The sequence below is a fragment of the Dermacentor andersoni genome, chromosome 2 (assembly GCF_023375885.2).
Source record: "Dermacentor andersoni chromosome 2, qqDerAnde1_hic_scaffold, whole genome shotgun sequence".
In the NCBI taxonomy this organism is placed as follows: domain Eukaryota; kingdom Metazoa; phylum Arthropoda; class Arachnida; order Ixodida; family Ixodidae; genus Dermacentor; species Dermacentor andersoni.
Genome location: NC_092815.1, coordinates 252,049,611 through 252,066,479, shown reverse-complemented (window position 1 = coordinate 252,066,479; position 16,869 = coordinate 252,049,611). Strand labels below are relative to the sequence as shown.

General features: G+C 45.7%; 1 protein-coding gene across 1 annotated transcript; it reads left to right on the top strand.

Moving 5' to 3' along the window:
* Nucleotides 1-267: 267 nt before the first annotated feature.
* LOC129387017 (uncharacterized) lies at nt 268-14,476 on the top strand. The gene is made up of 5 exons (XM_055075646.2): nt 268-483; nt 1,728-1,891; nt 7,241-7,370; nt 8,521-10,504; nt 12,388-14,476. Exons 1-4 carry the CDS (start codon nt 328-330, stop codon nt 8,701-8,703), a joined length of 633 nt encoding a protein of 210 aa, XP_054931621.1. The 5' UTR covers nt 268-327; the 3' UTR covers nt 8,704-10,504; nt 12,388-14,476.
* Nucleotides 14,477-16,869: the final 2,393 nt, after the last annotated feature.

Here is a 16,869-nt window from a genome sequence, read left to right as displayed (position 1 = left end):
CTGAGCCTAAGCCACGAGTTCGATGCTTCAAAGCGGTACAAAAGCGCCACTAGAAAACGCGGTGTTGCCTTAAAAACGAGCTGTTTCTAAGGCTCAGGCGTGCGTCGCTTGCTCAGGCGCATATTTCGTTGTCGCGCCGAACGCTGCGTTGCTCGACGCTCACCGCGTCCGATGCGGGGCGCGTAGTCGCTGCGCCGTAGCGCGTCTTACACCCCTCGGCGGGTCGACGGGAACGCTGTCGCGTTCCACTCTTGAAGGCGAAGCTTAAGCGTCCTCCAATTTTTTCTTATCCGCCTGCTTCGCCAGCTTCAGGATTCTCTGCCCACGATGTACGACGTGAGACTGAAACTTTTGCTTCTTGCACGGGAGCTTTTGCTGCTGCTGCTTTTGCAAAGGCGTCGGGAGCGCAGAAATCATCTGCAGCGACGTTGGTGGGTCCGGCGTGTCTTTCAACGGCGTAAAGAAGGACTTTACTACACGGCTGTGAGTAACCGCTTTCCTTTCGATTATCTACAGTGGTAGAACAAGGAGCCAACGTTAGGACACGGGGTCTTGTCTTTCTCAGGACAGCAGTTACTTTCCTTACCAGCGTTTTTTAATGCGCGCATAGGAAACACAAGTGAAAAGGCTAAAGTAGGTATGCGGGGATCGCACACACACAGCGCGCGAACGCCACTATTTCGAGAACGGCACAGCCTCGGTACAAGGTTCGCCTATGTGGAAGCACAGGTGGAAGCGATAACGTAACGTACGCGAGCAGGCGGAACGACAAGAGCATGGTGTATCTCGGAAAGCGCGAAAGCATGGGCGAAGGATGGGCTGATTAGCCGCCGGATGCACGCAGATCGTGTATCAGATACGTGGTGACGATACTTTACGCGGCTTCAACAGTTCTCTAACCCTTGTCGGCGTATACGGGGATCGCACACAGAGTAGCACAAACCTTCACTAATTCTTCAGCTTCAGGGGGGGAGTACTTGATTCTATTGAACAGACAGTCTATTAATAGAAGTATTTTCCAGACCTTCATATGCTAGAACTAAGGTGCAGCCAGTGCTGGAATCCTAATTTGAAGGTCCCTTCATTAACAGTAGGACATACTGCATGTAGAGAGCTTGTAATATAGCGCCCTCCTTTCTTGCACAAAATTTGCAAGGATTAAGTTTCGTAATAAATTTTCTGCTATTCGATATTTTAGTCGATATCCAGCCTCTTTTGTTTCTTCATTTGAATAGATATTCAGTTCTAAAGATACCATTTGGTATTTGCGCACCCCTACATAAAGGTTAAGGACTGCTAGTAATATTTGTGCCATTAGTATAGCACGTGGATTCAAGAGCACCTTTTGAAACATTATACGTGTCGGCTAAATATTAAACTTGTTGATGAGATATGATTTCTTATGTTTCCTGCCTCACGGAAGTGTGACTGTAGAATGTGAAGTGTAATGCAATTAAATTGTGACCTGGCAGGTTAAAATGCTATGCCACTGCTTTCGGAAGTTTCTTGGCAGTGGCCACACAATTTTTGTTTAATCTAACATTCACTGGTTGTCCTGTTTGCCGACACACTGTATTCGAGCATATAAACAATGCAGGGGGTGAAGTTAATCATGGCTAGTGGCTATCCATGTGCGTCAGTTAAAAGTGTACCGTTCCTGATACTTGCGCGTGTATGTGGGTAGGACACGGGCCTTCTGTCAGGTAATAATGCACCTTTTTTTACAGATGCAACGGACGCGTCAAGGTGACCATGGATTTTTCTATAAGTTTTTCCGCATGACGCCGCAGCTCTTCGACAAGCTCTTGACCTTTGTAGCAGAGGACCTCACACGGCAGCACCACATTCGAGAACCCCTGGAGCCTGGAAAACGACTTGCTATAGCATTGAGGTGTGTAAAGGCTAGTTGCCATTGCAAAAATAATATGTGATTGAAGGAATACAGAATGTGCGCCCTAAAGAGCAAACATCATTTCTTTGTCATTTAATGCATGAGTTATTTTATCTATTTACATAATATTGCCAGCTGCCTTTTGGCAGCCAAAGCAGGGACAGGTCGCAAAACATTGAAGCAGGACAAAATAATGAACGAAGGAAGTGACAATGCGTGTGTAAAAAGAAACACTTAATATACATATATATATATATATATATATATATAAATTTATATAAATAGATAAATAAATAAATATATATATATATATATATATATATCACAGCTATTAAAAGTGCGCACTTAGTGCATTACCAGTGTAGCAGTTATGAGCTCACTGAATTGTCCAACTTTGCCATCGAATGGCATCACACAAAAGCTACCTCAGTGCCTTTGACCTTGCACAACTTGTTAAACATGCAGGTGGAAGTTAACCTGCACAAATTAAATCTGATCGTATGTCACTCAAAGAGCGCCCTGTAGGGGTCGAGGGACGGACTTCGGGATGAAAAACAAACTTGGGAGTATTTATTTTACATTATATACAGAGAGGTGAGAGTCAAGTAACAGTCGTACAGTCATTATGGGCCGGCAGCAACTCGGACGCTGCGGCCCGCGGCAAGAAGTTCGAGAGAGGTGAATCAGGGAATGCTTAGGTCTCTCTGGAATCCTTCTTTTAAACCCTTCGAGGACTGGAAGTCGCGTCATGTTCGGCCAATGGGAGAGTCCGCTCCGATGACGCCACCTTCGGCCAATGGTAGGCACCCGTGCGGTGATGTCACACCCGGCGGCTCCCCGCGGTCTTGCCTTGCTGTGGTGCAATGCTCTCTTCAAAGGCGGCGAAGGGGGGACAATTGGGCTCCATTGTCCGAGGGCCCACCTGCTCCCGGTGGTACTGCCCCGCTGTGGTGGCAAATGCCTTCTTCAAAGGCGACCGGTGCGACGCTGCCAGGCCTTCCCAGTACATCACAGCCGTCTTGTTTCGGGACCCACTTTCCTTGCAACAATGCCGGGCGATCCCTTCGTTTTCTGGAAAACTCAAGCATTGAATAGCTACCGCGGCGTACGAACTTGTTGGCACGTGAACTTGTTGGCTCGAGCGATCCTCTGGAATGTGTAATCCGTGTTTCTGCATCCCTTACTTAGAAGTGGCGCGATTCGAAGTGGTCTGGGGAATTTGAAGTAGGCTCAGGAAACAGCCCCATATCTAACAGCTCGTCCTCACCCCGGATGTTCTGAATGGCCGGTGAACTCAATTCGCTGGCCATGAGGAACGCCGAAAGAACCTGCAGGGTATTGGTGTCGAGCCTCGTTTGACGAACTTCGGGTTCCTGGGCCCTGGAGAACATACGTCAAACAAACAAAACAACACAGCGCTGCACCACGTGCAAGCGCAGGCTCTTCATCCCTGACTCACCAGGCTATTATTGAGTCAAAATGAACCCTGATCTTTTATTTCCCCAATTTTGACTAAACAGTTCCAACCACCTTTCCAAACCGCTATCCATTTCTCCTCGAATGCCGACAAGACCAGAGTACTATTGCTGTTGCAAAACAAAGGGTCGTTGACGATGCAAACAACAAATGAAAACAGCCGAACATAACTTAAGTGGCCTAACTACACGAACAGCATGTTTCCAATCTATCGCAGTGGCGTACTTATCGCACGTATTGGTGCCACTGAACAATCTGGTCAACCTCACAAGTACGTAATCACAAGCGCACTAGCCTTGTGGTCACTAAACAGAACGCGTACTTGCGTTGTAGGCAAACTTTTCATTTACGCTTACTCACGTTTCTTCCTTTTGTCCCTCTAGGACACGTGACTTAAACGAACAATTAAACTCGCGGGACTTGCACACTCCGCAGAACTCTTAAAATGATGCGTCTTCTACTAACTCTTTCCACGCACGCTCACTAAAGAAGACAGAATACGGCTGCCCTCAACAAACACGAGCAACCCAGTCATAAATCTGCTTCCTTCCGTCCACACAGGACACGCGCTAATGGAACTAAGAACGCTTCTCGGTGCAAATCATGCACTCACTGAAAACCCACGCGGTTAACCTTAGAAAAATAAAAACACATAAAAAAGCAGGTTAACTAAAACACACACGCGTTACGATAGGCCTCTCAACAATAACCTTGACCTTCAGGTTACTCACACACACACAAAAGAAAGCCTATGTACTTATTAATGAACATCTCACGAGACTACAGGTTTACATAAAACGCATCTTTCAAATCTCGGAGCTTCTCAAACGAAAACACAAACAAAGCTCAAACCTTACACATTGAAAGAAATCCTAGTCTCAATTCGTGAAAACTTTCCGATGCTCAAAATAAAGAACAAAACACTTCATTTCTACGGAAGCGCTCTTGGCCTCCCTTTCCAAACGCTTATGTCTGACTCATACTTTGAGCCGAACCCGAGGTGGTCGCGGTTTGAAAGCTACTCTGGCTGCCGAGGAACAACAAAAAGGCTGACTCACTATCAGCTCCCACAAGACGTTACGGTCTCCTGCCAATTTGCGTCCTGGCGCCCCGCTTTCCTCACAAACTCGATTGACCGCGTCGCTACTCGCCACCTGGTGTCGTCCTGCCACCTTGCGCTTCTTTGAACTGCATGCTGAGCTATAAAAAGAACTACGGAACGACGAGGAGTTTAACAGCCCCGTGCCCTTTGTCCGCGTCCGTGCAGAACATGCTTCTCGGTCTCCTTTTGACCGGTGGCTCGAACGTTTTCGATGCGTCAGCATCGTCAGTGACGACCGCACCTTTTTCCTCGCGCCCTGCCCTCTTGGGTCTCTCGCCATCTTTGGCGGCGCTACATTAGTTACCGTCTTTCGGTCTTTACCGCGCTTCTTTTTACGGCGCTTTCTCTTCGCGCTCACTTTCATGTCGCCTTCTCGTGCCTCGTGCTGGCCGGTACACATTTCGTCGGCCCGGATCGGTCTCTTACCCGCACAGTCGGAGTGATTTACATTTAAATCTACTCTCACTTTGCCTCGACTGGCGGACAGCCCAACCGACTCTGGAACAATGCAGCAGGCTTTACTCGAGTTAGACAACTCGCACTCTTGCGAACTGCCCTCTACTACATTGCCCAGCTCACGCTGTGCATTGACACACAGTCCGTCGGTATCGATCGCTGTCTCACGCGCACAGTCCGAATGATTAATAACTGAACCATCCCTTTCTAGGCTATCTAGACTGGCGGAGAGCCGCACCGATCCCTGAACAATGCAGTTGTTCTCTCGTGAACTACGGAGCTCGCCATCCCGAGAACTACTCTCAACTGCATCGCTCAGCTCGCACTTCACTTCTGCACGCAGATCTGGCTCTACATGGGTGCTCGCGTCTGTCAGGTCAGCAGTACCCTTTTCTTCGCTAGCAACCTCGCTAACATAACCAGCGACGCACACGCGCGGTAATTGTGCCAATTTGTTCGCAGCTGGCCTAGCTGTTTCTACGGTCATCTGTTGGCACAGCACCTCGTCGCTCTCCTTGCGGCCTTTAACGGCCTCTGTTGCCACTAAGGCATCGTTAGCAGCTAGCCTTTTCTCTTCACTTATGAATCTGCAGCCAATCTCACAGGCACTACTCTCCTCGTCGGCTTTTGGCGAAAATCCGCTCGATGCTGCCTCATTCTTTCGCTCTGTACTACTTACAGAATTCTCAGACAGCCGTTGTCTCTGTGCCATTAACAGATCACAATACTGTATCTCTTTGATCAGTGCTGCCTTCTCTCTCTCATACTTTTGCTCACGCTCAAGCTTACGTTCCTGATACTCACGTTCGCGTTTATTCTCACGTTCGTGACGCTCACACTTAAGAGTAAGTTCTTGAAGCTCACGCTTCCGTTCATTCTCGCGTTCTTGACGCTTACGCTCACTCTTACGTTCACGACGCTCACGCTCCCGCGGTTCTTGTATCACTTCCCAAGCAAGGTCAATGCTTTTATCATCATTGCCACTATCTTGAATTGCCTTTATGATAGCTGGTGTTTTCATCCGTTCGTCCGCCTCAACTCCCAAATCGTCGCACACCAACAACAAGTCTAACCTCGTCAACCTTCTAAGATCCATGGCAGCTGCCCCGACAGGTGGTTAGAACTGTTTTCCTTAATTAATTTGTGCAAACACACAATGCAACAAACTCCCGATTCCCAGAACTATCAAAATGAACACACAACATTTGAGTCTGGCGAATCAAAAGGAAAAAAAACCACGCGCTCACTTACGGTTGCAGCACCCTGCTATCCGGTTCAATTGTCCGCTGTTCCCGGTTCCTCTGGACTCCCAGGGTCGAAGGCTCGCTCTTCTTCGCTACTCCCAGTTTCTTCGGACCTCTTTCGACGAAGGCTCTCCTTCGCTCGTCCCGGTTCCTTAGGATCTCTCTCGACGAAGGTTGATCCGTAGCGCTGCCACCATCTGTTGCATTTGGAGGCGATCCCACCGCTGCCACCAGATGTAGGGGTCGAGGGACGGACTTCGGGATGAAAAACAAACTTGGGAGTATGTATTTTACATTATATACAGAGAGGCGAGAGTCAAGTAACAGTCGTACAGTCATTACGGGGCGGCAGCAACTCGGACGCTGCGGCCCGCGGCAAGAAGTTCGAGAGAGGTGAATCAGGGAATGCTCAGGTCTCTCTGGAATCCTTCTTTTAAACCCTTCGAGGACTGGAAGTCGCGTCATGTTCGGCCAATGGGAGAGTCCGCTCCGATGACGCCACCTTCGGCCAATGGTAGGCACCCGTGCGGTGATGTCAGACCCGGCGGCTCCCCGCGGTCTTGCCTTGCTGTGGTGCAATGCTCTCTTCAAAGGCGGCGAAGGGGGGACAATTGGGCTCCATTGTCCGAGGGCCCACCTGCTCCTGGTGGTACGGCCGCACTGTGGTGGCAAATGCCTTCTTCAAAGGCGACCGGTGCGACGCTTCTAGGCCTTCCCGGTACATCACAGCCGTCTTGTTTCGGGACCCACTTTCCTTGCAACAATGCCGGGCGATCCCTTCGTTTTCTGGAAAACTCAAGCATTGAATGGCTACCGCGGCGTACGAACTTGTTGGCACGTGAACTTGTTGGCTCGAGCGATCCTCTGGAATGTGTAATCCGTGTTTCTGCATCCCTTACTTAGAAGTGGCGCGATTCGAAGTGGTCTGGGGAATTTGAAGTAGGCTCAGGAAACAGCCCCATATCTAACAGCCCCCATAACCATGAAAATCATTGTCAAGAAAAGTCATGTCATCATAATGTGCAAACAACTGAGAAATGGGTACTAATTTTTTTCCAACTTGCATTCCAGCTACTTGGCATCCGGGCAGGACATAAAAGATGTTGGCCTGGCTTACCGTGTGGGGATTGAGACGGCTAGACTCTGCATTCATGTGGCCTGTCGAGCAATCGGGGCAAGGTTCAAAGACCACTGCATGAAGGTAATGTCACACAGCTATGAGGGACATTGCTGGCACACATGTTAAGGTACTGCTGTGCATGTGAACTTCGTGCTTATTTCATCAGTCTTCATAAGTTTCTACTTTGTTCCAATGACAACATAAAAAAATGTAATCTTGACTCTTAATTATGCATATTACATGCACAAATTTTTAGAGGTAGGTGAATATCAACTTTGTTGGATGCGAATCGAATATTGATTAGTCAAATGGAGACTCATATATATACAACAGCAATATTTGTTTTGATATTACTAGGGGCCATACTCCTACTAACTAGTGAAAAAAAGACGGCTACCAGGGTTAATTAGGATCTATTTCAAAAACGATTGTCGTTAAGAAAACTGCACAAGTAGTCTGAAAATTTTACGGCCTGGTTGGAAACAAGATTTCTAAGAATGAATGGCTGTGGTGTGACTGGCTTTGCATAAGCGCCGAATAAATTGTTGCCTAAAAAATATCAGAAGTTGCGGAAGAAAGAAGCTGCTAGAGGGCTTGTGTGCTGTAGACATGTGTAATAGGGCCCTTTCCAAAAAACATCGCTTATTGTAGTGTAAAAGATAGAACTGATGCATAACTATGCTGCCAAAAAAGACTAAATGACAGTCTACAAGCAAAAATCACAGGTTGTCACGTAGGCTTCAACTGCAAAACCAAAGCCTGCATTAACCAATTTGTTTCTGCATTGCTTCGAAAACTGTTGTTGTTGTTTCAATTTTGATAATTTGCGGCACAACACTTTGTTTAGCAGACGAAGAACAGTAACTAAACTGTAACAGTTCATTCTTGCGAAATATTTATGGAGTTTCGATACTTCAAAATACACACCGAATAGTTAATTTTCAAGTACGAATAGCTACTGTGTAATTTCTATCATATCTGAAACTTCGAATCTTCACCAACCTCTTCAATTTACCCATTATCTAGAGGCAGCCAGTCTTGACACTCCAATGATAGCAATTACTTCATTGTGAATTATATTGCTCTACGTTTTACAAATTTGGAGTATCTAAAGGAGACAAATCTCACACGTTGCACAATTGCACAATCACAACTGAATTTCCACTGTTCCTTTTCACCATTTGTATTAAGAAATCACAGGAGCGGTACTTGTTTTTTGGGGTATTTGCAGGCACCAAGCACGTCTGAATGGGCACAGATTGCCGATGGGTTCGCCGCGCAGTGGCAGTTCCCAAACTTCTTGGGAGCAGCTGATGGAAAGCATGTTGCCATAGTTGCTCCTCAGAATTCTGGCAGCATGTACTACAACTACAAGGTAAATTTATGCATGTATAAGGTGTGCGAACACCACTGAAATAATTGTGCTAGTGTGATTGGATTTACAGTTGCTGCCAACTACTTGATGCTAAGTTTAATGCTTTCATTCATAGTTTTCTTTATTGAAAGCTTGCATTTATGCAAGCAGTACCACACACATTGTGTTGCAGTTTTCCATATTTATATAAACAAATGCAGGCACTTTTGTATTTGCGAACTCTACAATTTGGTTTCAGTACAGAAAATGCACGTCGCAAGAGCTCGCGAGACTGCAATACAACAGCTGGCCCTCAGTTATCCTCATCGCATGCAACCTTTGTGTGTAAACCAATGTAGTGGATGCACCTAATAGTTATACATATACTCTTTCACTTTGCTTATTAGCTACCTGTCACCCTTGCATTATGATAGGCGTACTTGTGCCTCTGGTGTAATTCTTGAATGCCAATTTTCAGAGCACCTTTTCAGTTGTACTCATGGCTGTTGTCGACAGCAACTACAAGTACATACTGATAGATGTTGGAGCAGAAAGCCGCCATAGTGATGGCGGTATCTTCCAGAACTCCACCTTTGGAAGAGCCCTCCTACAAGAACGCCTCTCTGTGCCTGCTTGTGCCCGACTTCCAAGAAAAACAGGCACCATTGCTCCTTTCACTTTCATTGGGGATGAGGCATTCCAGCTGCGCACCGATTTTATGCGCCCGTTTCCGGCAAAGCAGCTCAATGATGCACGAAGAGTGTTGAACTATCGGCTGAGCCAAGCACGGTATGATAAAACTGAGATGGTAAAGGATTTGCAGTCAGCGTTGTTCAATTCTAAAATGAAACCACTTCCATCTGTGAAAATTGGCACTGAAAACCTATAAAAAGTACACATCTCTAATTACAATTACTCAAGAAGTCTTTATTGAACTTTGTGTCACGAGTTTGCACGATCAGATCATTTCACCATTAGTGTCTTGTATAACAAGCAGTGGGTCCGCAAATACAGCTGTGTATCCAGAAAATTGCACATGGAAGTTGGTGTTGTCTCGGTACACAGCTGTAATGGACAGTGGCGGTATCCCCATAAAAGAAATGCTTAACGAATAATTCATGGCTCATTAATAATTGATGCTCAGTGTGACGGCTTGCGGAATAACCATTCGTTGTCAGTTTACCTTTTACACTTCACATCGATGACTTTTCTCAAATACTTGGGAACATGAAAAAGAAAAAAAAATTGGAGATGACTACACAGGAACCAGCATTCGCGTTGTCTTATTTTTTTTTATCCTATCCCAAGGTATTATGCTGTCCCAAGGCATGCACCAGCAAGAGCTTCCAACCCTTGTGCACTTTTTCTTGTTTAAAGGAAGGCATTCCATTGCATCACTCTAAATAAAAATCTTTTTTCCAAATTTTTTTTTCGAGGAGGTGCGTGGAAAATGCCTTCGGGATCACGGCAGCCCGGTGGCGCATACTCCTCCGAACCATCCCTTTGACGCCTGAGAATGTTGACTTCGTCATCAAAGCAGCATGCATCCTGCACAACTTCCTGACCATCCTGAATGCTGATGTGCATCATTTCACAGACAGGGAGGACAGTTTTGGGAATGTTGTGCCGAGGCACTCGCGGCTAGGCATGCCAAGGGATGGCTCGGAGCAGAGCTACTTTCCACTTCATACGACACGTGCCAGACACTTTGAAGCTAAGGCTGCAGATGCCAGGAATCTTCTAATGGCATACTTCTGCAGCAGTGCTGGTGAGGTCCCCTGGCAGTGGCACCAACCTGGTGTGTGAAAGGAAGCAGCCGTGAAGCAGCTCCATGACCTACGGCTGCTTCCGCTCCAGTGATGTAAGTCATGCAAGCAACAATGGCGAGCATATATACGTTTACTTCTTTCACTACTATACCAGCAGCAGCATTCATACCTTTTCTATACATATGGTTACTGTGTGTTTTAATGCCGAAACATTGCTTCAGTATTTGGTGGAAAACAATTATTTTTTTAGCTTATGAAAGACTAACATTCAAACAGGCAAATACAAACAATAAATGCAAAACTACAATGCAAAATGGGATAAACTGTAGGAACAAAATTCAAACAAAAACATCAATTGCAGCATACGTCAAAATTGTACATTAAACCTGGTACATGATAATGTTTAAGTACTCTCAGACCCAGTTTCAGCATTGTAAACAGACAAGCGATGGTGTGTAAGTCGCAGGTTGTAGATTGTGCCTTCAAAGTATTAAACTGCTGCACAGCACAACAGCAGCAGATATTTCTAACATTTTATTTAAGCTTAAAAACTTTTACAGCTCGCATGCTGTTCCCGGTTTCTCTCAGGTAGCGCTGCTTCCTGACCGAGAAGGGTTACACATACAAACGCTTCATTTGTGCACTGCCATCAATGTCACTGATTACTGTAAACAACTTTGGCGAAACATCCAGTGCAGAACATAGAAAACCAACTCTGGAAGTGAGTCATACGACAAAAAAAGAAAAAAAGAAAGAAAAAGGACGCAGGGCTTGTGGATGCTAGTAGGGGCAGAATGGGAGGCTGTCTACGTTGGCAGTGAGCCTCGCTTGGCAGTGGAAAAATATTTCACTTTGTGCTATCTCCTCTAAAAATAAAAGAAATTGAAAAATGCTTGCGGTGTTAGAATTTCCTCGAGAGAAAGCTTTACAACTTGCAGCATATAAATTTCCAATTGGGACAGGTTAAAGGTTCCCTACATTCTTTTTTTCTTTACAGGCTTGTACAGGCAGCCCCCGTAGATGCGTGAACAAACTCAGGCATGTACAGGTGGTGAAGTCAAAAGGTTCTTTGCTGCTAGACAGGTTCCATGAGTATGGACACATCAAAGAGATAAACACTTGTCTTGCAACAACAGACCTTTAGTTGCGAACCAGTGCTATCAACTCTATGAAGTTCTTGAATAATTAGCATGAAAATGCAGATACAACACAATATAAAATGAACAAAAAGAACTGAGGAGCATTGATATGAAACCAACAGACAAGGAAACATCGTAAAGCATAGAGGAAAATAACTGTTATTTTATTTGTAATTTCGACGTTGCAAGGAAAAGGGAAATGAAAGTGGGCAAAAAGATAACTTGCCACTGGTGGAAGCTGAACTCAAAACCAATTGGGCTACAGTGGAGGCTATACCTCCATCAATTTCCTAGGGTGTTTATGTGTACCAGATAAGGCTCTGGGAGTGTTCTTGTATGAGTAGCGCTGGCTAGCACTGCCAGGGCGAGATCTAGTACATGCACATATCTGCTCAAGAAAGCCATTGCAGCAGCACCATTGGTAGAGCAACACAAGCATAATTCGAAGGTTGTGGGTTTGTCTCCCATCAACTGGAAATAATCTTTTCATCCACTTTCATTTCCCTTTTCCTCCTTATTTCTACATCTCAATATAAAGCAACTAAATTCCTCAATGATTTCCTTTCTTTCGTTGTCTCTTCGATTTATTACACAAAAGGCATACATAAAAATAGCTTATTCTTGAATTTCTTTACAAGTTGCATTATTTTAATTTTCATGTGAGGCTGCTTGTCCTCACTGACCTCTCTCATGTGTTTCAGCAGAGAGACCGCAAAAGCATCAAGGTCATCCTGTGGTTTGCATTTGTTTATTGCAGTTGTAACATTGCCTAATTCCTGTAATATTATATTGACCTCATCTTTTTCCTTTCCCCCCTCTTGATGTTGTCGCTTCAGATGCAACACTTCCCAACGTCCCTAGCTCTGCCTGCTGAAGACTGCCTGCTGAAGCCAGCGACGCTTGTGATAGCGGCCTGCTGTGGTGTGCTTCGGAAGCCTCTGGAATGTACAGCACTTCAAGCAGCGGTGAATCAAGTTGTTCCAAAGTCTCCTGTGATTCTGCAGACTCATGCGACGCCGTAGACCGTGTCGCTGCTTCCGTTTGTGATTCTTCACCTGACGGTGACGGCACTTGAAGCATTGCCAGGTTGGAAAACTGGCACATCTTCGTTAGGATGTCCGCAGCATTTCCCTCCTCACTTGAAGAGGGCACTGGTGGAACGTTGCCGGACGTCCTGCGTGTGAGCGTAATAAGGTTTGCACATATTCTGAATGTGCAAATAATGTGCGGGTCTAAAGGCAAAAATATGTATGGCTCAAGTTCATCCACATTTGTTTTAAGGTGTCATCTTATTACAGAGCAATGCTCAAACTCTGAGTCAGTATTGTAGGGACAAAAGTGACTTGCGTACACAACCAGAATGAACATCTTTTGCATGCACTGAAGTGTAGCATTTGTATTTTATTTTTGCTTCAGATGCATTTAAGCACTTATTATGATTGCTGCGTGCCTAATGCCTAGTGATACTTTGTACTCGAAAGAGTGCATGATATCTGGAACGTATCAGTTTCGAAATAATTAACATCAAGCATCCCACTACACTTAATCAGTACAACCATTTAATAAATGTCACAATGAAAGACCTACGCTTGCACTTTCTAAACATAGAGTAATGGTATTGTTATGTCTTGCTTTAACATAATGCTTTTTCCTGTTTACATTTTTTGCTTGAAACGTTCTCGCGGTGTAACTTTGTTTTCCTTTCATCTGTTTTTAAACTTCATGTCATACTAAACTATTTGTCTTAATTGAATGCAGATCTAAGCACAGTGCGAAGCTTTGTATGTAGCAGTCAGTGGATTCATTGTTTGTATTTAGGCAGTTATGTATAATCATGTTTGGCATCTTGCCATCTGCCTTGTAGAGGTTTTTTGGGGGGCCCAGTGAAGCTGATTTTAGTGAGCAAACCCCTCCAGAAAGTTTCTTAGAGCAATGACTTTCCCATCCCTGCTGCTGCTGTCTATGCAAATAGCTCTTACAGAATGCCTCATACTAAAATTAAGGTAGTCAGTCATTCAACCATTGCCATCACAGCTGACTGCTGGCTACAGTATTGCACGATTGACCAGCACAGGATACAGTACAAATGCCGGATATAACAATGTAATCAGATTGTGGTGTTGGCACATAAAATTCAGCAATCATTTTTTTCCCACAGTGAGAACATTGCTAACTGGATCATCTAGTCTTTGCTTGCACATGTTTTCTAAGCAGGAACAACGCTGTCCACAAAAATTGTGAAAGCGTTGCTTAAAGCGATGACCACAGCACTTGGGATCCACAGAATAATCCCAGGTGATAATTAGGTAAAGACAGTGCTGAACAGACACAAAAACCAGTATTATCAATTAGACAGCTGACAATGCCGTCAATACATCGGTTAACTTATTATTCCTACAGCATGAAGGCAATGAATGAATCCTTGAGTGAACTAGGTAAAATTTGAGGGTTTGTGATGGAGCACTGATTTTCACAGAGCTGGCAAGCAAAAAAAATGCAAAATGAAAGCTGTTTATTGCAGTGAACAAATGTGAATATAACAACATTAAATACTCAGATAAATACTGCCTATTGACTTGCACACTGCATTCTATGATCAGTGTATAGAATCAAATGAAACCACTTGCACCTAACACTACACATGCATCTTGTGGTATGTGGTGACTATTGCCAACGTTTTTTTTTTTTTGTGTGCATCAGGCAAGTCCTTTTCTTTTTATTTGACCTGCTAGGTTGTATGTGATATTTTCTGCACTTCTGTCTTGTGCTTTATTGCGCTAGGTTTTTATGTGCTACTTCAGTTATTTTGTACCTGTATTTCTGATTTTTCTGCTCCCTACTGCAAAGTTAAACTGGCTTTATTGGTACCTAAATAAATAAATAAACAAACAAACAAAGAAATAAATAAATAAATATACAAAGATATATCCTTGTACTGCATGCGTCTCTTGATAGGATTACATTTAACGAAATATGGGACAATCGGAGTAGCGATGCCGCACAAATCTTTTATCGCCAATGAGACAAAGCTGACTACAGTGCATGCTACGCGTCGATTTGCTCATGTAAGCGCGATTCTAAATTCCCACAGACGCGGCACGTTACCAGCTACAATATAGACATACGGCATCGCCGGTCGACGTGGTAAAGGGAAAGCACTAGCATGGCGTGTTCAATTTTTACCGCGCCGTTTAAGATGGAAACTATAAAATCACTCACGGTCTATACTCCATCGTATCGCGCAGGAACATCATCTGGTCGAAGAACGGCCAGGTGACGTCGTCCTGAACATCGTCTGCCCCGGCGCCGCTCTTCTTCTCTTCCTGAAGCGTTTTCAAAACCCGTCGAAATTTATCTCGCAAAGACTTCCATCACTTCTGTAGCGCTGTGATGATGTCATCTGCACAGATGAAACACGTTTTATACATTGGAGAGTCGGCTAAGAGAGGCAGCATACACGGGTTCCACGCAGGCTTTCAATCGCAATCGAGTGCGATCAAATTTGTGGATCGCGATCAGCCATACGCAGATTGCGCCGTACAGGCAATCATGACCACAAAATGCGATCCCGATCGGGCTCGATCGCGATTAAAACTGCTCCCGCATGACGCCCGTATAAAACACCGAGCACTTACCTGTTACGGCAACGTCGGGCATGACGATCCTCGACACCTCGCTCCACAAGCACCTCGTCATGTGCTTGTTTTTGTGGTGCTTGTGTTTCGCCTGCCAAAGCGAAGGCCGAGCCTCAACGCAGACGATCAGCGCTTCGTTCTTTATCGTCTCCATAGCACCTGTGTTTCTGCGACGCGAAACCACTGCGAAACCAGCAGCGACACCCAGCGCCTCGGTACGATTCCGAAACTTCAACAACCAACCTGTTTTTCCAAACCTCCGGAAGTGTACATGCAGGCCACGTGACCTCGGTGAAGCTGTCACTTCCGTCGCGTACGCTTAAAATGACGCCCAAGATCAAGACCTCCTTGACGCGCTCGATTCCTGCGCGTCTGCCCTGTCTAGACTCGTAGGACAGGCGCGCTCAGCCTCGCAGACGCGTGACGCATAGCCAGGCGCGCACGATTCACCGCGTGTGGTTTGGCCTTAAGAAACCTCCTTCGTAGTGCCTAGGCTGAGTCCACGGAGGAAGGAAACTAAGAAGAGGCCCTGACGTCACTCTTTGTGAAGCAAAAGTGAAGCCGGAAGTTGGCGTTGCTCATGGCGATGCTCCGCCTTTTGGGCCACCCTCGTCTCTTGTTTACATCTTTCGCGAAACCACGCTGCGCTGCGCGTGGTTTCGCGCGCGGAGCGCGCACGCTCGCTCCGCAGCGATACTAAACAATCGCGATGTCTCATTGCGTTGCCGTTGCCGAACCCATGTTAAAAGAAGTTCATAACGAACTTCGCACATTGGGCCGTGAGGTCGAATCGGCTGCTTTTACCGGCTTTTATGAAAATAAACATGTCTTAAATATAACGCCAACCAACTGAACTGTTCTCATTAACCGCAGGTACCGGCCGCTACCCAGCTCTTGCGTGTTTTTTAAAAAAGGTCCCCTTTATCGCTGTCTTCTACTTGCTTTTCTCTGCTTGGGCTTCCTGGGGCTCTCATACGGTCTTGCGAGCTAGACGTCTGGCGATGCGAAAAAAGATGCACGCATTCTTACTGCACTGCAAGAACGCACTGGAGACACGTATGACACACCAACCCATTTGCGATCCATTTGGAGTTTATGAGCACAAATACATTCTCGCTTGAGGAATCTTCGTGCTTTATTGAACAAACTTCGGGTGGCCGCGCATCACTTCGACAGGGCGCCGGCGAGGAGGCAGAATGTCATTTCTGACTCCGCGTTTAGGTTCATTGACTGCGGCTTCAGGTGCCTTCTTCGCACGGTAAGTGAAGCGTCACGGAACCAAAGTTTTGCGATAGCCGGCGCACGGTGCAGAACAGTACGCGCGTGGAACCGGCCTACCTGCGACCATGGAACAGCGGTTTGCTGTGTTCGCAGGTACGCTCTGTGGAGCCTTCCTCACTCTTGCGGCGCATCCGCTTACCTTCCCTGCGCTTCGCGCGTGCACAGATAAGGTACACCTGCAGTAGGGAGGATTATTTCCTTAATAAGTCAAAGCAGCCGCTTCTTTCCCATCTTCCCGGATGAAGAGTCGACTGGCCGCACGCACACGCCGAAAGTAGACCACCCATATCTTTTCACGTGTAAGTAAATTTCCTTATGTGGTTGGTGTTTTATCGGAGGAAAAACTAGAATTTATGATACAAGCATTCACATAGCGATAATAATTCTATAAATATAGTATAA

Bases quoted from the DNA above. Each gene is read 5' to 3' on its own strand.
- LOC129387017 (XM_055075646.2), top strand. From the start codon at position 328: ATGTACGACGTGAGACTGAAACTTTTGCTTCTTGCACGGGAGCTTTTG. The intron at 484-1,727 runs GTGAGTAACCGC...CTTTTTTTACAG, and splicing joins AAGGACTTTACTACACGGCT to ATGCAACGGACGCGTCAAGG. The intron at 1,892-7,240 runs GTGTGTAAAGGC...CTTGCATTCCAG, and splicing joins CGACTTGCTATAGCATTGAG to CTACTTGGCATCCGGGCAGG.